We start from the raw sequence: 23,713 nt of genomic DNA, 5'->3' as shown, positions 1-23,713 counted from the left end.
ATGGAGAAAACTACGAGCCATATCCTTTGCCCTAGGCCTCCAAATCGCGGTAAGCTCATAACAATCCTTAGTATCGACGGAGGAGGGATTAGGGGTATCATCCCCGCGGTCATGCTTGATTTCCTTGAATCAGAACTCCAGGTACACATAGTTATGTTGTTCATATAATCATATAACTAATAACTTGAACATGAAGTTTTGAACATAGTGAGGGAATCAAGTTAAATGTTAACGTCTCTCTTGTTAGTTATAATTTTGCATGCTAACGATTATTAATATTAATGCTCAAAACAGAAATTAGATGGTAAGGATTAAGGAAGCAAGAGTGGCAGATTATTTTGATGTCATTTCTGGAACAAGCACAGGTGGCTTCATAACCGCCATGTTAACTGCCCCTAATGAGAAAAATCGGCCACTCTACGATGCTAAGGATATAATTCCTTTTTATCTTGAACATTCTCCGAAGATCTTCCGTCAACCAAGGTAATAAAATGTAATTCCTTTCTATCTTGAACATTTAATTTTCCAAAGACCGTTTGTTAGTCAAGGTATGAAAGGTCCATAATATAATCTTTTATAATTTTCGCTATTGTGAGACTAGACTAGCTTTAAGGGGCCGGGTTTATTTATCAAAGAAAACTTCGTTTTTATTATCATCTGATAGGTATGATCCCGAACTTAATATAATCTCCTAACCCATTCCATGCACCTAAAGCCTTTGGAAACACCCAGTCAATCACAAGGCTCCTACTATTCACACCATCTAACTATCTAAGAAGTATAGAAGGCACGATGTTCTGGTAAAAGGCTATTGGATATCCAATAAGGCCAAAAACACGCTGATCAATTTAATTTATAATTATATTGTACAATTTTACAAATATATACATGGCCTGTCACTACGTACATCAAAATAAATCATTACTATATATAGACAATTTGGCTTCTGGCTGTATATAGTTATTACTTTCAACTAAGCAAGCCGAATATGATTTCAACAAATTGTTCATAAAATTATATTTAAAATGAAAAATAATACTAACGAACCCAATATGCTTTGGATAATTCTAACTATTAACATATATAGCTGCACAAAATGATGTTTACTCAATTTCTGGTGGAGTCTTATGGAATATTGCAACATATTTTTTGCCTTTAGATAAAACAATTTATAAAGAACTCACCGCAAAAAGGAAAAAAAAAGCTTGTGAACATCAAAATGTATACTTTCGTTACTATTTAATTGACATACTTTAACTTTTAACACAATTCTAATTTTCAATATTTTTAATTATATATCTGTAAAAAAAATATGATCAGTTATCGTTTCTAAAATACACATTAACATTTAAATTTGGTTTTATATATTAGTAAAAAAAAAAGAGTCAAAATTATAATAAAAGTGTCAACTATATAAAGACAGAGTGAGCGAGTAAGCAAATCACAATCAAATGAGATAATTGGCAATCTATTGTGTATGATATACGCCAAAGCACCTTAAACTAACTCTCCAAGTAAGACCAGTAATGTGTGGGACTTGATGAAGAATAATCATTAGAAAATTTAATGGTAATTTCAATTCAGAGATATATGACTCGCAAAGTAAATTTGTTTTAGTATAAATCTTGAGAGATATGACATCCCAACATGCAAATACTACTTCGTTTCTGCTTCCACAAGTTACTTACATAAACATATGCTTCCATGATTTAGGTGTACAATTATTGTTCACCTCATTTTTTTTTTCAAATGTGTGTGAAGATTACACTAGAAATTATTGAGGTCATATCGTTTGCACATAAATATCATTAATAGCTTGTAAGATACGGGTAAATTCAAGTTACTTTACATGAATAATTTAACAAACTATGTTACTTAAGGGGCACTCTTGTCTTTTCAATTCTACCATTTAACTTTCTCTCTCCTTACTCCTCTTCTACCTCAACCATCACAGCCACCACCATCATCACATCCACCACAACCACCACTATCATCACTTCGTCGCCGCTGAACATAATTAACTTATTTCATCACTTTCGACCCATCTACGAAAAGTAAGCTCAATTGAAGGAGCTTCAATGGAGGACATGGTCACCCCTTCCCTTTAGGGTTGACCATGCCCTTAATTTCACCCTTAATTTATAGGGTTTTCGTTTTGTTCTGATGTGGGTGGAGATGGGGGAGGTGGGTGGAGAAAGGACAAAGAAGATGGTGGCTGTGAGAAAGGACGATGGTGGAGATCTCCTTGAGAAAGGACGAAGATGGTGGAGATCGACTGTGAGAAAGGATGAAGAAGAAGGTGGAGATCGGCGGCTGTGAGAAAGGATGATGGTGAAGATCGACGACTGTGAGAAAGAACGATGGCGGAGGAAAGATTGTGGCTGTGATGATGGTGGTGGCTGTGATGGTGGTGATTGTGGTGATGGGAAGGAAGGAAGAAGGATGAGTCAGCAACAAATATAATAAAATATTATCAAATTTACAATTAATTACAATTTGTGCCATTTGAGTAACAAATTTTGTTACTCATAATGAGTAACTGGGCTCACCCGGAAGATACAGAGTAATTATATTCATATATAGTTTGGATTAATTTTCAAATATCATTCACTATTTGAATTAAGTTTTAATCTGTAAATTAACTTCTATGCTTTAATCAGTACAAGTTTAGAGGTGCACGCAATACGTGCACGATTATCCTCCCTACTCTTAATACTTCATACATAAAGTTATCTTTATACTTTACTTATTTGCATAAATGGCATATTGATATAATTTATTATTTCGTATTTTTTATGATTAGTAGATGTAAAAATCCATTTAACGGATGAGCTATAAAAGAAAATCATGCAAAAAAAATTCTACTCCATCCGTCCTAAAAGTTCGACCTTTATGGCCAAAATTTTAGCCCAAAATGATCATCCCATTTACAATAAAATAACCTTCAATTTGCAACAATATTTGTGCAAAATTAACTTTCCCATGTAAAATTTTGTGTTTCCATGTATTTTATTACTTTCTCTTTTTACTTTTTTGCAAATCCCATGTAAACTCATATTTTCAATGCACTTTTACTACTTCTTATTTAACTTTCTTAATACCCGTGAAAATTTCCCATAAGGGTCGATCTTTTAGGGACGGAGGGAGTAAATTTTACTTTTACATGTAGTTAAATATTTTTTTTAAGCATTACACGGGCTTAAATAACTTTTATTGTATTTATGTATGATTTAAATCATACATACTTATAAAATAAGTTTCAATATATTTCTATCATTTAAATTAAATATTCTTGTAAAATATGTGCACAATATAAATATTTGTACTACTAAATAAATTATACTACTAACCTTTAAAACACCAAGTGTGAAATTTATATCACTAAATAATTACCATGAGATGAGTTATCATTGTAAATTTATGGACCAGTTAAAAATGAAAGTTATTTTTTAAGATTAAACTTTAAATAAATTTTAAATTTTTATTAATTATAATAAATTTTTTGAAGAGGGGTAAATGGTCCACTCAAAAATTCCCAACCAAAAACACCTCTTCTCTTTATATATTACATAGATTTTTGTTAAGGTTGGTGAGTGCACAGCGGAAGAAAATTAAAGATGTAGAGATTGATAAAATAATTAGGAGAAAGATAAAGGTAAGATAAGTAATAAAGAAATGGACACACAATAATTAACGTGGGAAAAATTATCAAAAATCCACGAACGACGAGAGTCGAAGTAATCCACTATATGAAAATAGGAGAATACAAGAACCGTTTAAAGGGTGAGTAGTACACGAAACTCTCACACTATAGAAAACTCACTAAGGAGTATTACAAAATAGTATGTAGAGAGATGTATAGTAAAAGGAGGTGTAGTATGTAGGATGGCTAGTGTGTATGCTATGGCTTCTTATGTGTGTGTATGTGTTGAATGTCCATAACTCATATTTATAGTTGTAGATGGAACTTGGAAGAAATGGTCAGAATATTTCAGAAATTCCTCCATCATTCTTGTAGCCTTAATATTCTATAATGTTCACGAACCATGTTTCTAATTACTTCCAATGTCAAGAATTCTCTAAATTATTTTAGTGGCTTTGTTGATACGAGCTTGTAGAAAAATCTAGAGAATTGAGGAGCAACACCAACCACTCTACATGTATCCGGAAGCTTCTAGAATCATGAACCAATACTCCATCAAAATAATGGGCTTTGAAAATTTAGGCCATACCCAACATTTTTCACTAATTTATTCATTTTAACTATATATATATATATATACATATATATATATATATACATATACATATATATATACATATACATATATATAAATATATACATATACATATATATATATATATATACATATATATACATATATATATATACATATATATATATACATATATACATATATACATATATACATATATATATATATATATATATATATATATATATATATATATATATATATATATATATATATATATATATATATATATATATATATATATATATATAACTTATACTCCGTATGTAGATTGGATATATAAAAATTAGAACTGATACAAGTATTATAAAGTCTAATAAGGGTGCTAACGTGAATGTTTTGTGATTGGTCGTGCATTAATCGTTGGAGATGTAGTGGGATATTTGGATCGATGGAGACTCTTTTGAAGGTGCTAAACGGACCAAAATACGATGGAAAATACCTGCACAAGCTTGTGAAAGAAATACTAGGTGATACAAGGTTGCATCAAGCACTGACTAATGTGGTTATTCCCACTTTTGATATCAAAAATCTTCAGCCTGTTCTCTTTTCTTCTTATATGGTATGTTAGCCAATTCAATCTCAATGTATAGTATTAATTCATCCGTGACTTATGTATTTAATTTGATGTATCATTATTTATACATAGTTTATTAATTTGTATATGTAAAGATTATGCTCTCATCCAAATATTCGGAGAACTTAACTAATATTATCGTAAGAATTATATACTTCATAATAAGCTTAATTATAAAGAGAATCAAGAGTTTAACTTCAATTCACTCAAAATATATGCACACCAACTAGATTCATTAGTTAAAGACTTGAGGGGCATGATATGCATCATTTAAGGGCGAATTTAATTTGGCTATATTATTTGTTCTTTATTACCATGCTCTCTTAACATTAGGACGGGATAAAACACATTGTAGGTTCCAAATTATAAAGAATTAGACGCTTTGATGTCAGACATATGCTTAGGCACGTCGGCTGCTCCAACTCTCCTACCGGCGTATTACTTCGAAAACAAAGATGATAAAGGCAATTTCAGAGAATTCAACCTCATCGATGGAGGTGTTGCTGCCAATAACCCTGTAAGATTATTCTTTATGTATTGTTACTTTTGAAAACTACATATTGAGATTGATAACTATATGTATTGTTGGATTCTAATTTACTTAGTTATAACGGGGTTCTTTAATTCATAAAGGTGTTTGGATTTATACTCTTGTTATTAGAACTTGATTTCGATAAAAATGTGCTAAGCAAGTACATGGTAACATTCAACTATATTTGCTTTGCAGCTTATAAGGAGTAGGGGGATTTCCTTATGGTCTTACCCCTCTTCTACTCTTAAGGGTTGACCTATTTAGCTAGATTGACTTAAAATTGTGAGAGGTGTTGGTTCAGTAAGGTCTTTCATCTTACCAACAAAAAAAAAGTACATGGTAATATATATTTCCTTTTGTTACATTTAAGAAATTTGTAACTACACAATTTTTATTTATACAATACTCCCTCTGGCCTCTGTTCCTTATTGTTTGCACTATTTGACCCAAAAAGCTCTCATAAAAAGTAGGTCCATGGTGCAAACATTAAGGGATTGAGGGAATATATGCATGCATTGTTAGTTTTAGTGAAAAAATCTATTGTGCACTCAATGCAAAATGGACTGTAATTGTACTTTGCTTAAGAGTTTTAACAATATTTAAATTTGGTTATCGACAGACACTAGTTGCATTAACCGAAGTGAAAAAACAAGTAATGAGGGAAAACCCGAATTTCTTCCCGATTAAGCCCACGGATCGTGAACGTTTGCTGGTAATATCGTTAGGGACTGGATCCGACAAGTTAGACCGGAAATACAATGCTCATACCGCAGCAAAATGGGGTATAATTTCATGGTTATTTGACAATGGTTCAACTCCAATACTTGATGCTTACAATCAATCTAAGACTGATATGATCGATTTCCATAACGCTGTTGCTTTTGAAGCTTATGGCTCCATTGATAATTACCTTCGTATCCAAGTAAGTTCCTGCACATGTTTTTCTAATTCTACTCATTTTAATCTCATTTCTACCTCCGTTTAGAAGTATCCATACCATTTTAACTTCAATAATGGGGGAACTGCATAAATCGAAAACAATACAACTATTTCTAAACGGAGAAAGTATTATAGTATATAAAGTTGATTGATCCATCCTTTCATAGATGATATCAAGATCAATAAAACAGTTCAATCTTATTTTGTTTGTACTTGTACATTTATTATGGATAGTTAACGTACATGCATGGCAATTGGTCGTATATGCAAGGTACCCTAACATTCTAAATTGGGAAATTGTACGTAGGATGATACGCTAACAGGATTAGCAACAAAAGCAGATGCAGCAACCAAGAAAAATTTGGAAAACCTTGTGAAAATAGGAAAGGCACTATTGAAGAAACCTGTTTCAAGGATTAATTTTGATACGGGCATTTATCAACCTATTCCTAATGGTGGAACCAATGAGGAGGCCTTGATAAGGTATAAATCATTTAATCATTTTTAATCGTTGATAATCATAAACTTTGTTGATAAATATATGGGCTAAAACTTTTGTAATACGGAGTATTATTAACTATTAATGATATTTGTTAATATATGTATGTATCACGAATAATAAACACTCCCTGATATGCAAGTTTAGTTAGGCCTACTCATAAAATTACTAATCATTTAGTTAATGACATCCATTTACAGGTTTGCAAAACAACTTTCCGATGAAAAGAGAAGGCGGGAACAACCTGAGAATTGCCGAAAAGAGTGATACATTTGGCATTTGTATTCCCTTACATTAAACACCATTATATGTGATTTATATAAAGTATGAAAAAACTTTGTAAAAGAGTGCACCGGTGTGGATTATTATAGTAGCTATCCCCAAACAAAAAAAATGTATGAATATAATTTTATTTTATATTCATTTTAATTTAATAGCTCAAGTACAAGTTCATGTTTTATTGTATATCAATATATGTATGCTCCAGTGAATGTTTGTAGCCAAGAAGATTTTACATGGGTTCAAATAAAACATAAATAGTCAACAACGTCACGTCTGTCTACTGTAAAATATCAAATTTTTAAAATTTTTGTGACTAGAGAATTGAAAATATTTACCGTATGTTTTAAGGCGTATTATGAAAATTGTGAAAAATCAAATTAAATGGGGCAAAAAATTAGGGATACAAGGATTATATAGTATGTATTATTATCATATTTTGTGTACAATAGTAATTAATCTAATCCTTTGAATTGATATTTATAAAGCCCTAGCTAATTCAAGTCCGGCATGCAAAAACAAGCAATAATATTAGTGAACGTGAAATAAGGATAGCACCAAAAAGTACATGATTGATACATAAATTGAAGGATAATTTTCAACAAAAAAAACTTTTACACTATTAATTATTAATTATGAACCTTGTTTATACATTTTTTTAAACAAGTTTTCGTCAATTTTGAAATTCAACTTTTTTTTTTTTTTCCTCTTTTCCGTTTCTCTGTATGAGTTTATTCTAATTATGAATATTCCATATAAGATCATGAATATCTATATTTGAAAAGGCCTGTGACAACTGTGTGGGCTGTGTGGGATAAGCATATACTTGTATTATCCATAATTTAGTCATAAACCCTCTGTATATAGCATAGTTGCATCCAATAACCCTCTTATTAAACTTAATTATTTGTATAATTTAATTAGCATACCAGTCTAATATATTAAATAAATAGGAATAAAAGAATGGAAGAAGCAATAATAATGTCAATTATAAAACTCTTACAATCCAATTACGGCCTTTCTAAATAGAACGATACGTTGTTGCAGAGCTGTTAGTTGTGTTTAACTTAGCTTCTCTCAATTAAGCTCTCTTCTTCGAAATTGGGATGGCGGATCTAGAAGGGTCTCCTCCATCCTTCAGTTACTACAACAGAAAGAAGTTGGTGACTATTCTTAGCATCGATGGTGGTGGCATTCGAGGGATTATTCCTGCTGTCATTCTTTCTTTCCTCGAACAACTTCTTCAGGTATGTACATACATTACTTACCTAGCTACTTCTCGACTAGTCATCCATCGATCTATCAAGTTCAGAGGAGGACCTTCCACCCCGGTAAATTATTGTAATTAACTAGTTAATGAACCTAAATAACCTTATTTTATTTATGAAATATTATAATATAGTGAGTAGTTTTGACCGAGAGATAAAAAGTTTAAATTCTAGCCCGTCTAATATTTTTGGCCAAGATCCGCCACTGATCAAGTTCACACACATCATCTACCAAATATCTATACGTCAATTGAAATGTTGTACAATTATATGTCTATACATACAATCTTGTAAACTTGGAGAATAAGGACAACTATAGAAGCATATGTACTATGTACAATATATATTGATACGGGGTAAATCAAATGTGAATATGTGATGCGTGGTTTTAATTAAAAATGTAGGAGTCGGATGGAGAGGAAGCAAGGCTAGCAGATTATTTTGATGTGATAGCAGGAACGAGCACGGGTGGGTTAATAACAGCCATGTTAACTGCACCAGATGACTATAATCGTCCTCTTTATGCTGCCGAAGATATTACAACTTTCTATCTCGAGCATGGTCCTAAAATTTTTCCACAGGAAAGGTAACAACTTTAATTTGTGCAGAAATGCGAACGAATTTGAATGAACATCAATTGCTATTTGTTACTCATTGTACTTTTAAATAAATGTATACTCAACATACAACTTGCATTATATTGCCTACTTGGCTACTTGCATTCACGGAAGTTTAGTTGGTAAGGAGCGAGTAAAAAAAAGGAATATTTGACTGGGTTTAGACAGCTAAGAGGCCAACATATTGACGGTGTAATTCTTGTTAGTTCTTCCCACTTTGAATTGGCTCCTTCTTCACATTGATTTTCTAAGTATTTCTTGCTGGAACATCTTTGTCGTACAGTGCGTTGCATACTTGCATGGACTGTGTGTATGAATATTATTTACAATACTAGTATGCATTAACATCCTGTTTGCACGTCCACATCCTTAATGTTTTGTTTATTATATTATAGTTCGTATGTAAATATGTAATACTCCAATATTATCGATCAAAAAAATGTCGATATAAAGATAAAGTTTACACAAAAGCATAATAATAACTTAAGGCAATTCTGTGTCATTGATTAGGAGTTAGGACAAAAGTTATAAACATGATACGTTTGTAGATAAAGCAACAAAGATGATACATAGATACGAGCGAGTACTCTGTACAGTTATTAAAAAATTACATTGTCCAACATGATTAATAGTTTCATAGTTGTAATCCGATGATATCCTAATTACAATTAATCTAATTTTCTCCGAATAATGGATGTAGGGGGGCACTCGCTAAGCTTACAAGCTTTGTCAAAGCTATGACAGGGCCTAAATATAATGGCAAGCCGCAAGCATCTCCGCCAAACAATGAGGGAGAAATTGAGAGCGACAAGGTTGCATCACACATTAACAAACGTTGTCATTCCTACTTTTGACATCAAAATGCTCCAACCTGTTATATTTTCTTCCTACAAGGTTAATACTCGTAAACTATCAACTCTACTTCAATAATTTGTCTGTCATTCTTATTGTTTGCTAATGAACATCTTCGATCCATTCATTGCCCTCTGTTCCACAAAGATCTTTCTACTTACGAAAGAATAAAGTAAAGTAAAAAGAACTTTAAAGAGCAAGTCTTAAATGAAAGTGAAGAATATTAACATTAAATGTTAGGTTAAAATTAAGAACTTGTTCAAAGGCTAATCAAGTTTTCCGTAATGCATTTAACAAGAAATGGATGATGAAAAGACTCAAAAATTAAAGCATTCAAACTCCTTCATTCATCATTAAGTAATGCAGGTTCCGAGTTACCCAGAATTGGATGCAAAAATATCAGATATATGTTTAGGAACGTCGGCTGCTCCAACTGTTCTTCCATCCTATTATTTCCAAAACGTATATGAAGACGGAAAGACTAGGGACTTCAACCTCATCGATGGCGGAATTGTGTGCACTAATCCGGTAATGCTCAGCGACCAATAACTAGCTATTCTCTTCATTCCAAACTACGTAGTAAAATGTCAACTTACATCATATTGCAAGGAAAATTTCCCTCAATTCTACGAGTGGAACATACGCCTCAAGTCTAGCTCGTTACCAAACAAATAACGAAGGGAAATCCTATTTGTTTTGTTTTTGTTGGGCAGACATACCTAGCAATTAACGAAGTTACGAAGCAGATGATGAAGGAAAATCCAGGCTGTGGAAGCATCCATGATAGACTACTGGTTTTATCAATAGGAACGGGATCAGGAAGGAATGAGCAAAAGTACAACGCTAAAACAACTGCAAAGTGGGGGCTTTTGTCTTGGCTATTTGAAAAAGGATCATCTCCTATTATACAAGCTTTTTATGAAGCTGGAGCTGACATGGTTGATTACCAGAACAGTACTGTTTTCCAATCCTTTCGCTCTCAGGACAACTACCTTCGTCTTCAAGTAAGTCTAGTACTTACCTCCACGTTTTTTTGATTAGCGTAACATACTAGTATGGTTTGATATATAGATGTAAATGTAGTGCTCTGTTTATAATGAACCGGTGTATTTTTTTTTTTTGGGAAATAAACAGGATGACAGCTTAACAGGAGCAGCTGCTTCAATGGACGTATCAACAGAGAAGAACATGGGAAATCTTGTGAAAATTGCTCAAGAGTTACTCCGCAAACCAGCCAGCCGGGTAGATCCGGAAACTGGACAACTCAAAGCAGTTCCACACCTGGGCACCAATGCAGCTGCTCTCCAAAGTTGGTTCCTCTAATACCTGAAGTACAACTACTTATGAATTGTCAATGAAAATAAAACTCTCTATTCTACAAGATGAGTGTCCTAATCACTCAATAATCCAAAAACAGGTTGGCAAAACAGCTCTCAGACGAAAGAAAATATCGCTTGGGCAAAGCCTCCATCTGATGGAAGAAATACTAATACACTGAAGGCATTCAATATCCATAATTTTGGTCTGCATTTCATACCTGTGTGCATAGTTCAATTAAGTGCAACCCGGAATATAAGTATTTCCTTGTCTTTTTCATTACATTCATATGTATTTTGGTATACTAACATAAATAAAACCGGGTGCATTATACTTGCCTTGCGAACAAGAAAAACTGGGAGACTACAAACAATTACCTTATTGGAGATTCTTTTTATTTGATTAAAATTAGAATAGATTCTTTATCCTCCTATCCCTAGACAACCAGAGATTTATGTAGGCAGCATACCCTCAATTTCTCTCATTGTCAAGTTATGCTTCCATCAGAAGTTGCAGAAATGAATGATAAGTGTCATTTGCTAACACAAGGCTCACCACATGACTTTGAACACCCTTTGGGTCATATTGTCACAATGAACCCAGAAGTAACAAAGTTTCATACCATGTGATGTTTACTGAAAACACGGAAATAATAAAATACCACACAGAGAAGCCAGAGTTTGACGAAATTGGGGAGACAAATAGAGAAGTTACCAAAGCTAGGCATCCTTTGATTTCCAGCAACCCGATATTATGATATTGCTAACCAATTTAATCAAATCTGTCAAGACTACAAATAATGGTTCAAGTAGAGCGGTATATGGACATGAAAGAATTGTAGGAACGAATAAATAATTTTAAAAAAACCCAACAAGGGTAGGGATATACAGAAGAAACCGCCGTGTATCTACCAGATGCAAACTCAAGAAACCACCAGTGCTGCAAGCAACAAATAAATACCGTTGATGTCACACTGATGGTCATAACTCTCATCAACTTTCTCCGAATATTTGTTGTATAGCAGTCTCAGCATTTCCATTACATTGTGCCAACAAATGGATGGCATCAGCCCTTGGGAGAGCAAGAAATTCCTGCATAAAAATTGGAATATTGATTATAAACTACTCGTACACCATGCAACACCTAATGGGTGAATCAGACACAGCTGAATTACAGGTACAATGAAATGATGCAAATATGAATGCATACCAAAAGTACTTTAATTTCTTACAGCAGGAATTATGACTCACCATAACTTTGAGGATGGCACCTTCATCGCAAACTTCTCGGGATGACACTTGAGTTGGACTGTTACTATCTTCCGGGATCGCACTACTAGACGAAACTGTAACTTGGGAAGATCCATAAGTATGTGCACATAAATGGGATTTAGAAACAGTATCAGCCAGCAACAGACTATTGACTTCTTTCAAGGCATCAATCTTCAAAAATGATTCAAAGCGGTCTTTGCACATTTGAAGATTAAACCACTCAGTATGTGTATGCAGGGTTGCTTGCATAACTTTCATAAGCTGTGGTTCTTCAATGCCAAGCCTCCTACCAATTGCAACCTACATTGAAACATCAGTCTTACATCAGTGCATGTCTCAATGAAATAAATTATAATTTCGAATCTTCCAAAGCTCTAAACCAAATCTTTACAAGATTGGAATTTAAATTTTTAGATTTGCAGATGAAGTAAGAATGTTAGCAATAAATAATCAGTCAGAAGTTCCAATTATGACCCAAATGACAGCTCAATTAATGACCAAAGATGTGCATTGACAAAAGCACTGGCCAAACTACTGCAATATTAAGAAAACAGAGGACGTATATAAGGTCAGTAGGTCACCTTTATCTACTCAAAAATTTATACTTTGTATTAATTTAAAATTGACCAATCGCCAAACTAAAAACTAGTTTATTAATACAATAAATAAATAAAAAGTGCATCCACCTGAAGTGAACCGGCCAAACTACTGCAATATTAAGAAAACAGAGGACGTATATAAGGTCAGTAGGTCACCTTTATCTACTCAAAAAATTTTACTTTGTATTAATTTAAAATTGACCACTCGCCAAGCTAAAAACTAGTTTATTAATACAATAAATAAATAAAAAGTGCATCCACCTGAAGTGAACTAGCCAAAGCATGCAATGGTAAATCTCTCTTGAAATCAACTTCATTAGGCCTGAGCAAAGCTAATAGTGTCTCTTTCAAGGGTTTTAGCAAGTCATGATTGTTGGCTGCTAAAGGCCCCAAATGGGAACAAGCAACCTTCAGAGCACCAGAATAATCTCCAGAATCAACCAGTTTCAGAAACTCAACCTGAATACAGCAAGAAGCCAAGTGAGTAATCTCTCTAGAAGAATGAAAGCTTTGGCATCAACAGCACATTCATGAGAAAAAAAAAAGTATCATTACCTGCTTCAGTTGGAAAAGCAACAAAGAATTATGCCCAAAAAATTCAGGGTCCAACGCTTCCACTTCTTCGACAACCTCAGCGGCCATACCTCGATCAGCTAAATCTTTAATGCTCAAAACAGTCTCACATCTATCCTCCTTATAGGTAGAGTCAAAAGGGCTATATTTTTCAGAGCCCTACAATATCATCACTTTATAATTAGCTACAGGAATAGGCATAGCTACCAAAGATGTGTTCATATCTCCTTCAAAAGGACTTTACTAACCTCGCGCTTATTGCTCTCATTAGACAGTATGCCAGCAGGAAAATAAGGATCGTCATTTCTTTCCCTCCATCTTTTTCGTCTTCTCCCATCGCCAACTGCATGACTTTTATTTCTCTGGCAAACCTTCAAGTTCTTAGTTTGATGAGTGCTGCTAGTGCTACAATCATCATGGTTACTTGTACTCTCACAAGGGAATCGCATCTCCACATCAGTATCTTGCATCCTAATCATGACTGTGCTTATTTCAGCACCATCAACATGAGCATTAACAATGGAAGATCCATCATCTGAACTTTTACTATTTCCGCAATCCAGATCATGGGAACCATCTAATGACAAACCAGTAGCATTTAGTTGATTAGCTTTCAAATGACCAGTGTCAACCGACAATGTAGATCCTGCCCAAGAAAAGAGGATGGGAAAAAATGGAAATGTGTATAAAGATATTTACATTTGAAAGTAGGGAGGAGAAACTGAAATATTGTAAAGAGTGAGCATACCAGAGGAAGGCACACCAGGAGCAACAATACCCCTGTAAACACAATATTCGCGGACGAGCTCGTCTAGAATAGATTCATTTAATCTCATGCGGCATAATTCATTCTACATAAAAATAAATAAATAAATAAATATAGTACTTAGCTAAATATATGCTGATTATACATCATAACTTCAACTATCGTACAAATCAGCATGATATAACATGCAAAGCCATTTATAATACAACATATTGAAGACAAATTTACTAATGAAAAACTGAAGAATGGATCACCATGCCTAACCACCATGCTACTTTCCCCTATTACATAACTTGTTTGGACATGAACAGAAAATTCTATAGCAGGTCTGAAGGGTAGATGTCTTCATTATTGTTAAGAAATGAACAAGCAATATTTCCAATAATGTAAATATGTGGTATAAAAATACAACTTTTTGAACGATAGTGCAAAAGGGCAAAAGGCTATAAATTCTGAAGCTAAGAGAAAAGTTAGATCAAGCAATTTCATAAAGTGAATTCACAACAATCATATCATAACAGTTCTTATAACATGGTATATACATGGTCATACAGTTGAAAGTTAAAGATGAGATCCCTCAGACCTAATCCTAAAGATAACAGGAAAAAAACGAACGCCATTTAATGTAAACAAATCAAACATAAGAACAGAATATGTACAGAGAGAGTAAAGGCTAATGAGTTTTTTTTTTTTTTTTTCTTTTTTTTTAAAGAAGTAAAGCTAATGATTTATGATAACCTTTAATGCCTGAACTAAGTCACCCTTTGTGAATTTCAAGCTTTCAACTGCCCCCTGTCTGGTAAGCTGAACAGCATGAGCTAGGGCTTGTATGTCCTCCTGAAATGAAAGATGCAACAAGGCAAACCAATTATTATTGAAGGTGTTTCATCAAATATCCTTTTAGTTTCAGTGTATTTTTAAACCAAATAACCACGTCATCACTTCATTCAGCACACAGCAATAGGAATAATAGCTTGAGAATCTCACTTCCTGTAATATAGGCACTCCAGAAGCCAACTCTTGAAGTGTTGCTGGGGCATCTCTTTCCTCAAGAAGCAACCTTTCAGTCAGGTCCGAGATTGGTGAGGGGACTCCTTGACGAAGACAGAACTCCTTGTGTAAGCTGATCTCAATTATTATGAAAGGACCAAGAATATTAGCAACAGACACAAACAATTAATGTATTCATTGCTATTTTTTATGAGAGCACAAAAAATCAATGTAAAAGAACCAGAAAAGGATGGGAAGGGAGAAAAACCTTATGAGATATCTCAATGTCATTGAGAACAAGGGATCATGCGCCTGAAGGTGTGCCCTCAGAATAGAGGACATCAATCCAGCAATTTCAAATCTTCGTCTTTCAGACCACTGCAGCACAGAATGCCAAGACAAGGACTATTATGCATGTGTTACAAGATGAACAAGAACTTGACTTAGAAAAAAGTAGAAACCTAAAGCTTTTTTATGAAATAAATTATCTCAGAAAAAACAGAATTACATGTCAATTCAACCCAATATGGTAAGTAGGGGCTGAAGGGTCCAGAACCCTGAATAGTAAATTGCATGAGCTTCTGAGAAAAATTACGGAGTTGCTCATTTTCTTATTGGTTCTATGCTAGGAGAAAATGGGCAGATTGATCTTCGTGATGCAATAACAAATTAGCTGGAGGACGGTGAGCATAAATACGGAAAGAAATATAGTGAGCAAGATTCCGTATGAGAGAAAGTTGAAAAGAGTACCAAATGTTAAAAATAAATAAATAAAAAAAAATAAAAAAATGGAGCATAGTAATCCGACAAAAATAATTAAACATATACAAAGCGAACACAGTTTCAAAAAATAACCAGAAGCCAGATCCTGAAGTAAATTTTTTGGAATTAATTAAAGCCATTCCACGACACAATAACAAGACAAATTGCCACGACATGCAGAAGCTACTTGTGGTACTATATAGCATAAATCTAAAATTCACATTTAAGAAATTTAAATTTCATTTTTTAGTCTATATAAGATTTAGAATCTTTCATGCCTCCACACAATAATAAGATAAGGTGCTGCAAAGTAAAACTTTCAAGAAATTTTCGAAAGGTTAAAAAAATAAATCACCAGATGAAAATGGCCATTCCAAATTGACAATTTACATGTGAAAGCTGTGCTATAAGCCTATTACGAGTATTACCCTCCAGATGCATCCACAACCCTGCAACATCTTATCATAATCAAAGCCACTCAAATATGTTCAATGGGAAATATTCATGCATACTTTGAATGATCATTACTACTCCCTAGGCAAGCTTTACAAACCTCATCATTGGTTCAAACATCAACAAGTCAGATAAACTGACAAACTTTTGTCGTTTAACCATGTTAAGGGCTATTTCAATAGCCAACATAGACCAGGATAGAAACCTCATTGACAAAGCTTCCATTGTGTGTGCTTCGACAACTTCCACTCCTCATACCAATTATATCAAGCTTAACCTATTTCATAAATTTATCCACTTGTCTTGTACTCGTTTCCTTGCTCCTCCTGTCCTAAAATAAATATACAGGTTCCCCACACTAATCGAATCTGATAGTTTGACTCACATGCTCAACTTTTGGGACACAAGTTATCTGTGTAAGTGTCACAGGTACAGGAACAGGAACATGGTGAATTTTTTAAAAAAAACGGTAAAACATTGTAGCTCTGCTTGGCTTTGCATATACTGATATACATGGTGTATCTCAAGATTGATATGAAGTATATTCTAATGCAATATGTAGAGTTTTTCATATCAATGTTACTACCCACTTACCCATTGGCCACTAACAATCTTAATACGGAAATTTATTTTTTTTGGTTAAAATACTAACGATATATACAAACCCCGAGCCTTTTTTATATCTGAAATGAGGACTAAGGACAAAAACTCTTACTCTCAAGCTAGTGCATAATGAAGTGTCTCTTAGTACAGAATGCTTAGCTCGAACTACACATTAACTTCTATAAACTCGTGGCATCATTCTCAAACTACTCCGTATTTAATGTTACTTAGCTTCCAATCACTTACCACAGTTCATATTTTCTAAAACTAAAAGGAAATTTATCAAAAGCACCCCCCTCATCACTTCCTCTAACTTACTGTTACTAATCACATAAATATTAAGAAGATTGGAAAAATCAGAGTGCAAATATTCACCAAATTCAATATAGAAAACAATTGTTGAACTAAACAATACCAGAAAATATATTGCAAAAAAAATCAACTATATTAATTAACATTACAGACTGATAATCGACTACATTAATCAATACGGAGTACTAAGAAATGATGAGCTAAAGTACCTCACTAGAAATAGGCGAATTGGTGTCATCTTTATCATAAATTAGGGCTAGAAGAATATGTTTAAACTCCTCATATGCTTCCTTCAAAACAACAAACAATCTCACCGTCAATAAATTCACAGCAAAATAAAAATTAATAAAAAATTATTAAAATAAATATAATGCGGTTCATACAGGATAAGCATCAAGTGCGCAAGGAGCGAGAGAAGTGCGCAAGCATTCAATAGCAGAAACACGATCCTCTGGAGTTCCTCTTCTCAACAACTCAATAAATTTCTTCAAATTGAAAAACAAAAATCAAAATCAATCAAAAATTCCAGCAATAACCTAATTATTTGAGAAATTACAAATTAAAACAAAAAAAAAGGAATAATAATGAAACCTGCTTTTGAAGGCAAAAAAGAAGGCGAAGATCATGTAATATGGAAGGAGTATGAAGACGAAGGAGATCCAAAGCGGAGTCAATATCACCAGACTCTAACAGGCGGCGAATCCGACGAATCAGGAGGCGTGATCGATACGACTCAGATGAAGATGACGATGAAGAAGGAGGTGGAGGAGAGAGAGAGGAGGAAGAAGGAGAAGAAGGAGGAGAGAGAGTAGAAGAGTCTTCGTTGTCGAAGAAGAGGTTTTCGGATTTGGCGAACTCGATGACGAGAGAATCCAAAGCTTCCCAGTTTAATGGCGATGAATTCATGGCGTCTGTGTTTGATTTTCCAGATTGTGATAGAAGAGAAGTTACCAGAGAGAGAGGAAGAAGATAGAGAGGGATTTTTTTTCTTTTTCTCTTTTTGGGAGGAATGAGATAAGTCGGCGACTGTAACAGTGTTTGTGATCGTAATGGGATTTGACACGAATGGATTTTTACTCCTGTCATGAACCTCATGGTATGTGAAAATTTTTACACTCTATGAATTGATTTTGACTCCTGTTATGATATCGGAAATTTTTGTATGAATTAATTTGGACTTCTGTTATGATATAGGAAAATTTTGACATTATATAAATTGATTTGGACTCTTGGTATCGAAATTTAACACTCTAATACTCTATAAATTTATTTTAACTCCTTTCGTGATATCGGAAAATATTTAACATATCGTTAGAAAATGGTATTGAATTTATAAAATTGTGCTTTTATAGTGGAATTTGACAAAATCTAACTAAAGAGAGTTAAATTTAGGCTTTCTATTGTGAGATTTAAAATAAGAATTTGATTTAGAGTGCACGTTAAGCTTGTGAGTACTATATGATCCGGTGGCTTGGACGGTCGGACCTCAGAGTAAGGTTTTTTTTTTTTTTTTCTTTTTTTTTGGAAACCTGGCTCGGAGTAAGATCGTTGCTACTCTACACCGCTTACGGTTTATAGACTACACAAATCAATAATATTATTTAACTACCCTCACATGGTAAAGGTTGAAAAATTATCTCATCATTTATTGTTCTCTCCAATTAATGCCTTAATTATCCTACACTACAGTCCTACTAAGTGCTTTAGCCTAGATAACGGTTAAAAGTGTCCTGGGAAATTTTATACTGTATTCAACTTATGCTAAATTATTTGATAAAACATAATTTTGTAGCAAATTTTGCTGCATAACTCACAGAAAACGTGACAGCATATTTTGTGACAAATAAAAACTCAATATGTCTGCAAAATATATCCTCAGTTTTCTCCTTCAATCCAACTACTTCCTTTTGCTTTCATCAATCCTCTACTTTCCATCAACCTTCTTACCTTCATTGCATCATCCCATCTTCCATCATCTGTGTATATATTCGACAGTGTTACGTAATGTCCAGCATTTTCGGGTTCTAAGCTAACAAGATTTTCCGCAGCCAACTTAGCAACCTCCAGATTCTGTTGCACTTGACCAGCAGCTAAAAGAGTCCCCCATATATGCTTGCCAGGCATTATAGGCATTTTCATGACAATATCAAGGGCCTCGTTGAGCTGACCAGCACGAGCTAGCATATCAACAAGACAAGCGAAATGCTCCATTTTAGGAACCAAGCCAAAGTCTCTACTCATGCCATAAAAGGCCTCAAGCCCTTCATTAATAAGACCAGAGTGATTACAAGCTGACAGAACTGACGTTAAGGTTACAGAGTTAGGGGAAAGACCGGAAAATATCATTTCATTAAGTATTTGAAGAGCAGCCTCTCCTATTCCGTGCATTGCAAACCCTCCAATAATCGTGTTCCATGTAACTAAATCTTTAATGGTCATGTTGGAGAATATGAGTTTAGCAGAATGTATGGATCCGCATTTACAGTACATGCTGATCAAAGCATTCAAAACAGGAACCACTGAACCTAAGTTATTCCTAAGAATGCAGGCATGAATCTGTTTGCCAGGCTTCAGATCACAAATGGGCAAGATTGTTGATATCGTGGTCTGGTCATTCTTGACGCCAACATTTTGCATCATACTGAAGGTTTCAAGTGCTGAATGTCCCATTGCAAGATCAACCAGGCCAAGTATCATCGCATTCCAAGTGACTACGTCAGATTTGTCCATCAACTCAAACACATTTCTCATATCATGAACTCGACTGCACTTAGAGTACATCGTTAACAATGCAGGTCCACAGGACGTATAGAATAGGGAACGAGAGTGAGTTTTCATTCCATAGGCATGAATTTCTTGGCCATTTCTTAGAGCCCTTAAATGCCGACACGATACCATTGCACTAGACAAAGAATCTAAGTCAGGTATATCCACCATAAAGTTCACCATATCTCTAAACATGCTCAGTGATGCCTCATGATTTCCAATCCTTGAATAGCCAGACATTAATGTTGTCCAAGAGACAACACTCGGCCGTGCAATCTGCCTAAAAACCTCGAGAGCTTCATCACATAAACCCATTCGACAATAAGCATCCATTACAGAATTCAATGTGACTAAATCAGGTTCAACACCCATTATTCTCATTGACCCATATAACTCCAATGCTAACTCTAGAAACCCATTGGCCACATAACCAGAGAGCATTGCATTCCAAGACAGCAAATCTCTTACCGCCAAGTTATCGAAAACCCGCCTAGCACTATCAACCTCCCCACATTTCGAGTACATGTCAATCAATGAACTACAAACCTGCAAATTTAACTCAACTCCACATACAACCACCTCCTTATGAATCATAGCCCCTGTTTTAAGTTTTGACAATTGAGCACATGCCCTTAAAATCTTAGGAATAACATACTGATCAGGCAACACACCCATGAATCTCATTGCACCATAGACCTGCAAACACTCAACAAAAAGTCCATTTCTTGAGTAAAATGCAAGGAGAGCAGTCCAAGCAAATACATTTGGTTCAGGCAATTTATCGAACAGCTTCTGGGCATACCCCAGATGATCACATTCTGCATACGTTTGAACCAATTTAGTGGTAATATAAGGTTCATGATGAAGCCCATGTTGTATGATTTGCAGGTGGGTTTGTTTGGCTTGAGCTAATGCTCTTGAGTTGCTGCAAACCTGGAGAAGATGAGTGAGTTTTGAAGAAGAGAGATTGGGTGTTGAAAAAGATGAAAAATGTCTTACAGTAAGCCATATTCTCATTTAAATTGAGTTTTCTAAAAGAGAGAGTTTGGCCAAGATTGAAGGTGAAATACCATTTAATCTTTAGTGGTGCTAAATAAGCATGAGATCTTTTAGAGTGGGAGTGTAATAACTAATAACTATACAATTTTTTCTCTCTTTCTTACAATCGAACAAAATGGAATGATATGTAGCTAGGTAATGAAAAGAGTTGTAAAGAATTGGGCGTGAATTTTAAATTATAATTAATAGACCTGATAAAACTGACCCGACTTGATTTTTTAAACTGAATCATAAACTTTAACACAAATTGGACCTAAACAAGCTGGCTCGACAATCAATGTGACTAATAATAAATTAATATTCATGTTATCATAAATAAGTCTATGATCAATAGATTTGAAAGTGATCCGACTTGAACCCAAAATCAATTCAAATTATTCTTAATCTAAACATAACACAACTTTAACTCTATCTTAAAATACATGATTGTCACCTCTGCATTCAAACAAATTTAGCAAATTTTTCAAGTGGGTGTAACATTACATCATTATAAAATTTATAACTCACTTTTGTAGACGAAGTAGGAATATAATTTTAACTCACTTGACCTTCATGATATGAACACAAGATTATTCAAAATTTCAAATGTATACATCTTAACTCTCCTTGCAAAGCTGTTCAGTGTTAGATGTTTGTGAGAAATGATCAATGAGTGCATATGAGGTTATAGGAATCATGCATTGGAATTAGGAAGAGTACTCTTGTGAATTTTAGTCTTGTGAATTTTGCCAATTTGTGTTACAATACAAAGAAAAGTGGACAAGATAATATGATATGGAGTACACAGATTTCAAAACAAACACTCCAGTTACATAAGGTAGAGATTGAAGAGAAATTGTGCTACTAATCCTTAATCTATACAATAATGTTGATTATAGATTATAAAATAAACTAGTATTTAGCCCATTCGATGCACGGGTTACATTTTTCATTAATTTTCTTTTTTCAGTAATTGAAGGCTTATTATATTGCATGTTTAGATTATATATAGCTTGGATTAAATTTAAGGCAAAAAATTAAATAGCATTGTACATATAGAAAGGTTAGGAGCTTTCCCTGAAAACTGATACCATGAAAGAAGGTAATTCCTTGAATATTATGAGCCTATCAATAGGCAATATATACACTGTAATCACGTATACTAAGGCTATAAAGTAGGACGGACCTAACTTTCTACAATTAAGGGAAGATCAAATACAATCATATACAATTAACTAATACAAAGTATACACTAACAGAATATATTGATGCTTATCAATATATTCTAACAGCATCATATACATATATAAGAATTAAAAATACAAATTGTATCATACAATCTGTAGTAGTAAAGTGAAATAAAATGTATTACATCATATGAAAATTTATAGATACAAATTGCATTGTATTTATAAGTTTATAAAACGTGATCGAGACCAAAGGAAATTCATCGTATTGTTATAAGAATCTTGATATAGAGATTATAAAACATGCTCTAAATAAACTTTAACACCACTCCCTCTTTCAAAAATATAATAATAATAATAATAATAATAATTAAAAAAAATAATATATATATTAACAAATCACCACACACATCTTATTTAACTCAAAGAGGTCCTATCGCAAAAAAATTACAAAGCATCTTTGAATTAAATGAACTTCAATATATCTTAATAATTAAATTAAGACTATATAGATTGTTTTCAGCCCGACAAGCACATGACAACTATGCGAGTATCAAGACTTTTAACTTCCAATTACGGGAATACACATAAAATTCATAATTTCATTGTTGGCAATATTAAAATAAACTTATTAAAGCCCATGTTGTTCTTCAATTACACATATGCTTAATAATTAAACAACTGAGAATAAAAATAGAATTAACAATAAAATACTTAAAGCCCCAAATTTTCTAACAGTTTAGTTTAATCGAAGGAAAAAAAAAAATTACGTAGTATAAATGCTTTCAAAAAAACCCAAATCAACATATAGATGATACATCTATTAGGCTTTAACCATAAAATGATATTGAAAACACCACAAAGATACTTCAGCAAACAGAACGTAAAAAAATAAAAATAAAAAATTAATTTCCAAATAGTTTATATTCAACCATTAAAACAAAACAACATGGATAATCAAAATAACAACAAATAATCCAATTAAATTTAAAACATACCCAACTATTTGTCTGTACACCAAACTAACTTCAAATTGAGGAATGAAATTCTTCCGCAATTCTAATCAAATGACTAACTTCAATCAAGATCGCATAGCGATGAAAATTTACATAGTTTAACCTTGAAATATAACAATTAAACTGATTAATCATAACCAAATATTGTTCTAAATTGCCCACAAAATTTACATCTTCTTGAATGAATAATAAACTCATGGAAACTAATTAGAACAAAACA

The 23,713-nt window shown here is 33.4% G+C and overlaps 3 protein-coding genes and 1 pseudogene across 3 annotated transcripts; 2 read left to right on the top strand and 2 right to left on the bottom strand.

Annotated features, from left to right (window-relative positions):
- On the top strand, positions 1–7,211 carry LOC110717473 (patatin-like protein 1). The gene is made up of 8 exons (XM_021896186.1): positions 1–141; positions 302–483; positions 2,262–2,277; positions 4,675–4,843; positions 5,247–5,371; positions 6,006–6,308; positions 6,633–6,808; positions 7,025–7,211. The coding sequence occupies exons 1-8, from the start codon at positions 1–3 to the stop codon at positions 7,089–7,091; spliced, it is 1,179 nt and encodes a 392-aa protein (XP_021751878.1). The 3' UTR covers positions 7,092–7,211.
- Positions 7,212–8,209: 998 nt separating this feature from the next.
- On the top strand, positions 8,210–11,572 carry LOC110717472 (annotated as a pseudogene).
- Positions 11,573–11,859: 287 nt separating this feature from the next.
- Positions 11,860–18,669, bottom strand: LOC110717346. The gene is made up of 12 exons (XM_021896010.1): positions 18,078–18,669; positions 17,870–17,971; positions 17,696–17,776; positions 15,625–15,734; positions 15,354–15,489; positions 15,105–15,203; positions 14,349–14,451; positions 13,849–14,246; positions 13,583–13,759; positions 13,289–13,486; positions 12,408–12,728; positions 11,860–12,248 (listed from the first exon to the last, which is right to left on the bottom strand). The coding sequence occupies exons 1-12, from the start codon at positions 18,579–18,581 to the stop codon at positions 12,150–12,152; spliced, it is 2,328 nt and encodes a 775-aa protein (XP_021751702.1). The 5' UTR covers positions 18,582–18,669; the 3' UTR covers positions 11,860–12,149.
- A 210-nt stretch (positions 18,670–18,879) lies between these two features.
- Positions 18,880–21,525, bottom strand: LOC110717347 (pentatricopeptide repeat-containing protein At2g03380, mitochondrial-like). The gene has a single exon (XM_021896011.1). It carries the CDS (start codon positions 21,267–21,269, stop codon positions 19,362–19,364), a length of 1,908 nt encoding a protein of 635 aa, XP_021751703.1. The 5' UTR covers positions 21,270–21,525; the 3' UTR covers positions 18,880–19,361.
- Between the last annotated feature and the right edge of the window lie 2,188 nt (positions 21,526–23,713).

This window comes from Chenopodium quinoa, unplaced genomic scaffold (genome assembly GCF_001683475.1).
Source record: "Chenopodium quinoa cultivar QQ74 unplaced genomic scaffold, ASM168347v1, whole genome shotgun sequence".
Classification (NCBI taxonomy): Eukaryota; Viridiplantae; Streptophyta; class Magnoliopsida; order Caryophyllales; family Amaranthaceae; genus Chenopodium; species Chenopodium quinoa.
This window is presented reverse-complemented; position numbering and strand designations above follow the sequence as displayed.

Excerpts from the sequence above, each read along its gene's own strand:
- LOC110717473 (XM_021896186.1), top strand. The coding sequence starts at position 1 with ATGGAGAAAACTACGAGCCATATCCTTTGCCCTAGGCCTCCAAATCGC. Across the intron at positions 4,844-5,246 it reads CTTTTCTTCTTATATGGTAT|ACATATGCTTAGGCACGTCG; the intron begins GTTAGCCAATTC and ends CTTTGATGTCAG. Across the intron at positions 5,372-6,005 it reads GTGTTGCTGCCAATAACCCT|ACACTAGTTGCATTAACCGA; the intron begins GTAAGATTATTC and ends GGTTATCGACAG.
- LOC110717346 (XM_021896010.1), bottom strand. The coding sequence starts at position 18,581 with ATGAGGTTCATGACAGGAGTAAAAATCCATTCGTGTCAAATCCCATTA. Across the intron at positions 14,452-15,104 it reads ACTTAGTTCAGGCATTAAAG|AATGAATTATGCCGCATGAG; the intron begins GTTATCATAAAT and ends ATTTTTATGTAG. Across the intron at positions 13,487-13,582 it reads TGCTTTTCCAACTGAAGCAG|GTTGAGTTTCTGAAACTGGT; the intron begins GTAATGATACTT and ends TGCTGTATTCAG.
- LOC110717347 (XM_021896011.1), bottom strand. The coding sequence starts at position 21,269 with ATGAGAATATGGCTTACTGTAAGACATTTTTCATCTTTTTCAACACCC.